At 43.5% G+C, this 9936-nt stretch overlaps 1 protein-coding gene across 1 annotated transcript; it reads right to left on the bottom strand.

Annotated features, from left to right (window-relative positions):
- Positions 1-396: 396 nt before the first annotated feature.
- Positions 397-9045, bottom strand: LOC106582403 (rho-related GTP-binding protein RhoE). The gene is made up of 5 exons (XM_014165492.3): positions 8757-9045; positions 8406-8493; positions 3520-3629; positions 2577-2711; positions 397-2344 (listed from the first exon to the last, which is right to left on the bottom strand). Exons 1-5 carry the CDS (start codon positions 8904-8906, stop codon positions 2096-2098), a joined length of 732 nt encoding a protein of 243 aa, XP_014020967.1. The 5' UTR covers positions 8907-9045; the 3' UTR covers positions 397-2095.
- Positions 9046-9936: the final 891 nt, after the last annotated feature.

Here is a 9936-nt window from a genome sequence, read left to right as displayed (position 1 = left end):
AATTCTGTTCAATTGCGAGTGAAAGCATATCTACAGATTCGAACCTAATTGACATCTTAATAGGCAGTCGATTGAACCTGGTGAGAATGTGCAAGTTGGCCAAGTAGATGAGAACAATTTCATCGAACAGCATTTCTATTTCTGAAAAGAGTGCGGTTACCATGTCCATGATGTTCTCAGATTATTAATATGCCAGAAGGATGAAATATTTAATTGAATATTAATCAGATGTTTTAATTATCCCAAGCGACACAATTATTTTACTGCAAGGAGACTGAGGATGCAGTAAGAAAAACAAAATGGCTGAAATGTGTTCTGATAAAATATCCAGGCAGAATCTGTGGTATTCCAGACAGTTTGACAAAAATAAATCAAGTCTTAGTCAAGACAGAAATGGACCTTGTACTGTACACTGAACTTTATTGTCAAATGGAAAATAGATAACTTCAATAAATACTGTGGTAACAATCATTCAGACGTACAAATGGACTTAACATTCAAAAGAGGTTGATATCCTACAGCTAACACTGACTGTTAATTTAAACAATTTTCATACAGAGTAGGCTACACCCGCTGGCTGATAATACTATTCTCAAAGCAGTTCAGACTTCTCCAGTTATGAGAAATTGGAAAACACGCATGATGACAGAACAGAAAATAAATTGCAGCTGTTAGATTTAGAACTACTTTACCAGCAGCTGCTTGGAGAGGGCGGCGGGACCTATAGCTACAGCGTCTGCAGGCTAGTTCTGCTTAGCTACTTGACTTAGCCTACTGACCCAGTGAACTAGTCAAAGCCCATGGCCAAACAATGATACTAGCTATGAGATGCGTTTGAATTAAAGTAGGCTATGGATTTTGGTGCACTTGCACCAGAGATCGACTGAGTAATGTGTAGCCTGCACTAGAGTGCCACACAAATCAAACAGCGCTGTACAGTCCTTCAACCAGCAAACATTGAAAACTAGACATTGGTCATCAGAATCCATGCATTGCATAGCTGAGGACATCCATGAAAAGAATCAGTACAATAATGGATTTGAGCTCAGTGACCTTCTCAGCACTGGCATCGTTAACTCCATCCTGCATGTAAAACTTGGCATGGGTGTTCACCCCTACAGTTAGAGGGACTGGCTTCAGGGCTAGACACCACAGCTGAAATCTACCCAGTGACAGAGGAGCCAGGGTGTAGGATATGTTCTCAAAAAGAGATGTAGCACATCCTTTCAAATCATTGGCTATGATCGTTATGCAGCCAATCACAACAGTAATCGGCAACTGTTACTCTGAGCGATATCGCCACTGTCAAGCTTCTTTGGTTGTAAAATTATAAAAGACAGCAAAACAAGGGGGAAGCAGGCAATGCTGAGGATCAAAAACAGCTCTAGAACAATATGCAACATACTAGAACACATTAAAAAGGCATTCAGCTCTGTCGTAACTGTGCAACAGCTTATAACAAAAACATACAAACATCCCATTTGGCAAACTCATCAAGGCAGTAACAAAACAAAACTCAAACAGGCAGTCCTTTTGAACTTCTGGCTGTAAGTGCGAGACCTGGGGGCCAGCGCAAGAGCTCCATTTCTCTTCGTAAACCATTTTACTGTAGCAGAACACAGCAGCGGTCTCTCGCATCTGAACAAGGATCTTCTCACTCAGTGGTGAATCCACAGTACACTTTTCTCTTTGAGGACAAAAGTCAAAACCTGACACCACATTAGCGCATTTGCTGTCCAGATACCGGACCAAAAAAGTGCATGTCATTTCCGCGGGTGAAGAAATGTTGACAAGAAGTCAGCACCTCTTTCTTGTGGATTATTTTATTGACCTTTAAAAAAAATACACTAAAGCCCATCCTTTAAGTCTTCAGTCCCTCCGGTGGACTTCTATGACAGAGTAGGGCAGCTAGATGTAGATTGGTACGTTTTTTTTTGGGGGGGGGGGGCTGATGATTTAATGTGCGGCGATAACCCGCCTTCTCACTGCTTTGCATGCATGTCTAGAAGGAGGGGGAGGGGCTCTATGCACAGTCCTCACCACCCACCTGCTCCTCCCACAGTCCACAACAGTCAGTCGCCCTAGTCTAGGGCAATCACATGACTGTACAGCTCTTGGCCTTGTCTTTGCGAAGGTCTGACGTGACAGCGGTTAGTTCGGGCCTACTGGGCATGTGCGAGATCCTCTTGGTGGTCCTGGAGGACTTGTTGCGTTTGACGTTCTTGTTGCCCTTGTTGACGCAGGCCAGCGTGGCCACGTGGAAGAGGTCTCTGACGCTGTTCTCAGACTGCAGAGACGAACACTCCATGTACGGAGCACTGATCTGCTTGGCCATGTTAGAGCCCTGAGACAGAGAATCAGTGTGAGAGAGGAACAAAGTCTGGAACTCAAGCATATTTCAGTATTGAAAATCTATGCAATTTAGCAGATAAAAAAAAAAAAAGCTGTAAACAGATGCCACATTTATTAATTAATAGTGCCAAGTGAAAGACGTACAGTACAAGTCCAATAAAAAGTACGAACTGCATCTTAGTAAGTGAGTGTCAAAGTACGAGCAAAATGCATGTAGCGCCTACCTGATCGTATGACACGGGTGTCTGTCTGTGATTGGATAGTTCCACCAGTGTGGTGAGGTCTGTGCGGAGATCTGACTTGCATCCCACCAGCAGGATCTTGGTGTTGGGACAGAACTCCTGGATCTCTCCTCTCCACTATACAGAGGAAAGAGAACGGGAGAGATCAGCAACACTTCTAGTACAAAAAAGTTGTGCTTTTACAGGATTGGTTTATATTCAGCGTCAGACAACCCAACATGAGTTTCGTGTGGATAACTTGACTTTTCGTTATGCCCACAGATCAAGTTAAGACTTGGGCTTCTGTGAGTAAAGCATGTGCATAAAGGGCTGTATTGATGGAAACTGGAACATCTCAACAAGTCAACCACCCACCCTCTCATTCTTTCTATCATGCGTTGAAAACAAAAAGAGGTCGCTCTGACAGCGCTAGCTCTGTGTCGCGCAACTTAAGTAATGGGAAACACCCTCTTCAACTTTCCCAGGCTTATTCAGAGCCTTGAACATCATGTTTCCCCTCACATTGCCACGGCTGCTCAGAGTTGTTCAACACACAGTACCACACGCCTCTCAGCTGGTGCAATACTGAGCGTTGGTGACATCACAGGTCAAAGGGCACTGAGACCAACAATAGCCGTGTTGAATCTGGGCGACCATGTGTGAACAAGGCCGGCTGGACTACTGACCCTCACGTGAGTTTGTTTTCACATCCCTCTCAAATGGTACAACCCTAGTTCTAGTCCCCTCATTGGTACAGCCCGGTAAAGTAATTTGGAGCACTGGGGTTTTTGAAAAGCCACTTGACCCAGTAACAAAGAAGCCTTTCAGAGAGGGTCAAGGGGGCTGAGTGAAAATGCTTATGGGACAGGCCACTTCCTACTATAATTCAGGGGCAAAGCAGAGGTAGCTTACAACATACAGGACATACAAGCCCTGAAACACTCACCTTCTTCAGTACACTGTCCAGGGTCTCTGGTCTGCTGATGTCAAAGCAGATGAGGACTGCGTCAGAGTCCGGGTAGGAGAGAGGTCGCACGTTGTCATAGTATGGTGAACCTGCAAAGACAAGCGTAAGAGCAAGGTCAAAATAATACACCATCACATCTCCTCAGCTCTGTAACTGAGCTAAAAACTAACATTCCATCAGTTAGACATAGATTTTATACAGCGCCTGTGTTAGAATGACCCAGGGATAGCAAACTTACTCCCTGACACCATGTCACTGTAGGCTACTGTGCGAGTAAACACCTAGGGACATCCATAAATTAGTAACAGCTTGTGTAATCATTTAATATGCTCGTGGGTCCCTCTCCCACACACGCTCTCCTTGCTCGGAGCTCTGGCGTCCATTCATACCCAGCCCAGAGCCCTCACGTCAGAATTAGGACAGGAGACCTCTTCTAAATGGAGCAGATAAGGGGGGAGGGTTTCACTGATTACTCTAGCTATTCAAAGCTTCATCTAAGAAACAAAATTAGACACTACCGTCCCTGGTCACTGCTGTACAGTACATAAAAGCTGCCGCCAGTTATCCCCAACAGAGTGTCTCAACATAAAAAGGGGGACTGGGTAACTGATTAGGAGCAGGCTGGATTGGAATCTAAATATGGCATGATCATTTTTTTTGCATGTCTTTGAAGCATCTTTCCACATGCATTTTAATTTCCTCAATTCTACTGCACACTAATACAATAATGCCTGGAGGAGTCACCAACAAAGAGTCAGGTAAGGACACAAGGCAAATTGTATTACTTATTATCCAGTAGAGGTGGTATGCCACATGTAAAAAGCAAGACAACAGATTCCACAAACTGAATTTGGAATAGGACAGATTAAAGTGACTACCTCATTAAAGCCCAACAATACATGTACAGTCACATCTTACAGATGTGGAATGCTATGCCAAGAATACTAGGAATATTTGTTTTTCGCAAGATGACAAGCATGTCTGGGAGATCCTTTGAGAAGGCCAAACAGAAGAGTTGCGGGTGCCCTCCAGCATACAATCAAACCCCTAACTGGTCTGTTAGGGGGACCACCCTGGTTGGTTTGTCTAACCTGATAACTCAGTGATGACACGTGGCCCTTCCCTGGACTTTACCCTTCTGAACAATGGGACTGCTCATCGATCAGCTAAAGAATGAAGATAAGAATGTTGAACGGCATTGAATAGATTCAGCAAAAGTATACATTGCTCATGGAGACTGATTGTTAAATGTACTATAAGAAACAAACAGTAGTCACTGGGGATAAATAAGAATGTTAACGGACTTGCCTAGTTAAAATTCAAATAGGGACACTGATAATACAGGAGCACAGGAAAAGGAGAGGCTGGTCGATGGCACTGCTGACAGACAGCTCATTAGCCCCATTTCAGTGCAGCCCTGAGGCTTGTTCAGTCCCCTGACTCCGACAGCCACATACCCACCACCTCCTTAGCCATCCCTGTATGATGGAGGACATGTTTCTACACAGAAGGGTCTCCAGGGACCTCTAAAAACACTGAGGTGACCATCCCTGACCGGTGACCTCCCTGACCAAGGGTGGCCAGCTCGAGGAAGAGTCTTGGTGGTTCCAAACCATTTAAGAATGATGAGGCCACTATGTTCTTGGGGACCTTCAATGATGCAGACATTCTCCCCCCCGAATCTGTGACTGGACACAATCCTGTCTCGGAGCGCTACAGACAATTCCTGCAACCTCATACCTTGGTTTTTGCTCTGACATGCACTGCAAACTGTGGGACCTTATAAAGACAGGCGTGAGCCTTTTCAAATCATGTCCAATCAATTGAATTTACCACAGGTGGACTTCAATCAAGTTGTAGAAACATCTCAAGGATGATCAATGGAAACAGGATCCACCTGACCTCAATTTCAAGTCTTATTGCAAAGGGTCTGAATACTTATTTATATAAAAAGGTATGTGTAACACTTTTGCAAAAATGTCTAAAAACCTGTTTTCGTTTTGTCATTATGGGGTAGTGTGTAGATTGCTGAGAATTTCTTATTTAATACATTACAGTGTTACTCTAAAAATGTAACATGTGGAAAAAGTTGAGGGATCTGAATACTTTCCGAAGGCACTGTACTTCAGATATAAAATGTGAGGTTTTGCTCACAATATAGGCAGAGTTTTGAAAATGAGCTTAATAAATAAAAAAAGCGTTGCAAACAATGGGGTCTTTGTGAATAGAAAAATCCAGCCTCTAGTGAATGGCATGCAGCTCAAACTCACTCAACCCAGATTCAAGAGCTCTGCCAGTGCTACCATATTAGAGGGCAGCCCAGCCAGTCATATCAAGGGCTGAACTACAAAATCATGAAATCCTTAAAAAGCCAGATAGGCCTTATAAACAAAACAGTCCTTTGTCTCATTAGACTAAAGGCATCAAGAAGCTGCAAACAAGTGACAGCAATGACCAAATGCTGTGTGCTTGACTACTACACCCTACCTAAACACCAGAGCAACAGCCCCTCACCTGCCCCCCAGGCACTCATTCTCTGACCTGCTCCTCCAAGAGGTAAGTGACGAGCCTGGGGGGCATCTACATGAAACAGGGGTGGATGTCAGTGGGAGGTCTAATGAGTCACCTTACATGGACCTCAAGTTTGAAATAAGCCTCTAAATCAAAAACCCCGAACACCACTGCATAAAGACTATAAAGATGGACCCAGTCAGCAATAGAGGGTGGGTGGTGCCCCGCTTTCTTCCTGTACCCGATTGCGAGTCAGTCTCTTTACAAACCATCCCATTCATTACACTGGGTGATAAAGGTGGGTTCAATAACAAACATGACCTAATTTATTATGCACAGATAGTAACAGTGTAGTGGTGAGCCTGAGGCTAAGAGGTGAGACAACTGACAGCTGAGAAACCTACACTTGCTGAGCGCCAGGTACCTGCAACCATGTGCTCAAATGGCTAGACCTGAGATCCAGCAACATACAATATATAGTGATGCTTCCAAACAAAAACAGCTTTAACATTAGCACAAGACACTAAAACATCAGGCTTCTCGTAATGCTGGACAGAAACATCCCTCATGAACAGCTTCTGCTATAAGATTACATTTGTAAAATAATATTTCCCAGTGTAGCTAAGGCAGTCCCCAACATGACCCATATCAGCCCTGGTGTGGTGAGCTGAGCTTTTCCTGAAGCTGTGGTGTAGTCAGGGGTAATGTCCTGGACAGACACACAGGAAGCTCCAATCAGCTGGTGGACATAGGAGGGGAGGCTGCCCAGAGCTCTCCTATTCCCCACAGCTCTTCCTCCCCCTACAGCAGGCAGCCCAATCCCCTAGTCAGTCCAGGCTGATTCAGAGGCTGTAGTACAGGAAATAATTACCACCTGGGGCTGGGTTAAAGGCGTCCGCATGCTTCCCAGCTGAAACAGTTCGGAAGACTTCATGTATACTTTATGACATTGTTACGTTTCGTTCGTTTTGGACTCAGGTAAGGTTTTATTTCCGGCTCGAGGCAAGCAGACGTCGGTAGTCTACGGCCGTTCGTCGGTTATTGGGCAACAGTAGGAATTCAATAGAGTCTGGTCATTCAATGATATGACATGTTTTCATGAACATTTTCTTTGACAAATACTGCACCAAGTCCTTCGTTCGATGTAAATTGCGCAAGTTTGATCTAGTTTAAATCTTAATTCTGACTATTTTGAGGAAGCGTATCCTGGCTATGGCGTCTCAAAATTGACAAGTGGTACTACTGCCGCTTTTTTCTTGTTTTTCAAACTACGTTTTTTTTTTTAAGAGAGCATGCGAACACCAGCCGAACTGAAGCATACTGACGCCTTACGGGTGTCCACATGCTTCCCATCCGAAACAGTTATATTTTGGTCTTTGGCCAGGGTTTTCTTCAGGCAAGCCTAAATTCGGCTGCCAGATCCTACAGTGAGTTATTGTGCAACAGTGGAGGAGATTCAGTGTTCGTTACCAACGAGACTGCTCGTTTTCATAAATTATTTCACTTGAGAAATAATGGACCAAACATCTTAGTTAACGTAAAATTTAACGACTAAGACCTCCTCGGTAACTCAAGAAACCTGTAATAAATTGAAGTTATATTAATTTACACTTAATTAAATAGCTACGGTGTATTAAGACGGACAGACAGTACTACTGCCGCTTCTCTCGTTTTTCAAGCAAAGATATTTTAAGAGTATGTGAGGCACATACGTTCACTTGGCCTAGTCGAGTTTAAGGGGCAAACTACCTACTATGCAAACGCCTTTAGGGTTAGATCTCCCGGGGCCTCTATGGGGGAAATGTTTGTAGCGAGAACAGGTCATGTAAGGAATGTCAGCATTTATCTAGTCATCAAAAACTACTCCAAATGGCAGCCGAGTGATTAAGTTCAGTTAGCCTGTTGCTGTCACCAATCAGGCCTTTTTCTAAATGCTATTCAAAACTCACAATATAAATCATTCATTTGCAAACGTATTGCGTTTGTTTTCTTAGCTGGTACCTCAACTGAGAGCCAAATGGCTTCATCTGTTTTTACTCAGCTCTGGACCAAGATGCGTCGAGACAGGTGTGGATGTAAACACTGCACATTGAAGACAAATCCTCGTGCTACAGTTCAATCTCTAGTCTCTGCACTCACTGGGCTTGTTTCATATATTAATGACCCGTCAAATTACGACTTCAGGCAGAGCGCAGTCTGATTCCCCACAAGTTGAAATGTTAAGAAATGTGGACTAATCCGAACGCTCACTGTTCCATTCCAAATTCCAGTCGGACTCGTTCCCTGTGGCACTGTTCTATTTAAGAAATTCTATGGAGATTTTAAATAAAACATTGTAATGAGAAGTTACTCACCTGAAGTGTCCCAGAGACTGAGTTCTATTCTTTGCGTGTCGATTTCGAAACTGGCTGTGTAGTTCTCAAACACCGTTGGAACATAATTCTATAACAAAGAATGTACAACGCGTCATTGTCGATCACACACAAAATTGTCCAACAATGCTAAAATGAATTGTACCCACAAAAACAGTTTCACAATTTGATCCTTAACGCTGCAAGCATATCCTTTGAATAATGGAAGACTTGGCATGTGCTAAAAGCGCACAAGAAAGTTCACAATATTATTTTCCAACACTTCCAAGTAACGCCTTACAAAGCGCAAACACGCAAGTTTATTTTTATTTACCCAAACCACATTCAACATACCTCTGGAAAGCAATCTTTCGCAAAGACGTGAAGTAGAGCAGTTTTTCCACACTGACTGTCCCCAACGACCACGATTTTACGCTTCACGCTCTGGTTAGGATCCATCCCGGATATCGGTGAAAGCTTTGGACTGGATCCTGTATCCTTCATTGACTTGTATTAAAATGTATGTAGATTGCCGACTTCAAAGAGAAAAGCTCCGCACAGAAATCAGATCCCACATAACAATTGCTCCTGTCCTGTGATATTGTTTAGCCTTTAATTCACACGCTTCGTCGTTGCACCGAAAAACTACTGTGGCTAATGCCCAGTGATGCGTACGGGGGTGTATATATGGGCCGCCGGTGAACCAATCGCTTTCCCCGGTAATTTTGTGAAGCAGTAGTCCGCCCCTTTCTCCCTCGTGGAGGCAATCAGCATTACCACGAGGACAGCGCCCTCTATTTCTTGGTATTTCAGGATGTCAGAGGAGCAGAAAATCGAGACATGTTCAGAGATGAAAAGAAGACAGCAAGTTTATTTCCCTGATAGTAAAAATAAAAGTCATTATCATTGTGGCTGAATAAGTGGGACACCTCAAGATGAAGGTATTAATAAAGTTAATTAGCTAAATGGTCCATTATGCAATTCAGCAGAAATACCTGGAAGGCTGGAACAAGGTGTCTGTTCAACATCTGGTGAACTAATGCACACATAACTCGTGTTTAGAACATGTGGCTGCCCCCAGGGCGAAACAGGCATATGTATGGAGAGACTTTTCTTAACTTCTGGTAGGTCTGCCTCTGCATCTGGTAACAACAGGCTAAACCTGTGTTTTCCCACCCCTCCCTTGGGCTTGGGCAAGGGAAAACAGTGAGATTAATTCAATTCACTTTGAGATGAAGGACACTGGAATAGTTCAAGATTAAGAGGGAGGGAAATTACATTTGTTTTGAGTTAAGTAGGCCCATCAGGGATGAGATGGGTGATGAATGTAATTAGAGAATGGAACATCTTTGAATGCAGTGTATGAATGAAAGGGCACATTAATAAATAACATGAGAAAAATGTGCAGGGACCTTTATTTCACAATGTCTTTCACCATAAGTAGGCTACAACAGGGAATTCATTATCTTCCTCTGAGCCAGTCACTCAAATATCACCGAACGTGTCTAAAAAATCATTTGACTAAACTACTGAC

Source organism: Salmo salar, chromosome 21, assembly GCF_965601325.2.
Source record: "Salmo salar chromosome 21, fSalSal1, whole genome shotgun sequence".
Classification (NCBI taxonomy): domain Eukaryota; kingdom Metazoa; phylum Chordata; class Actinopteri; order Salmoniformes; family Salmonidae; genus Salmo; species Salmo salar.
The sequence above is the reverse complement of the archived record's forward strand: the minus strand, read 5'-3'. Positions and strand labels throughout refer to the sequence as shown.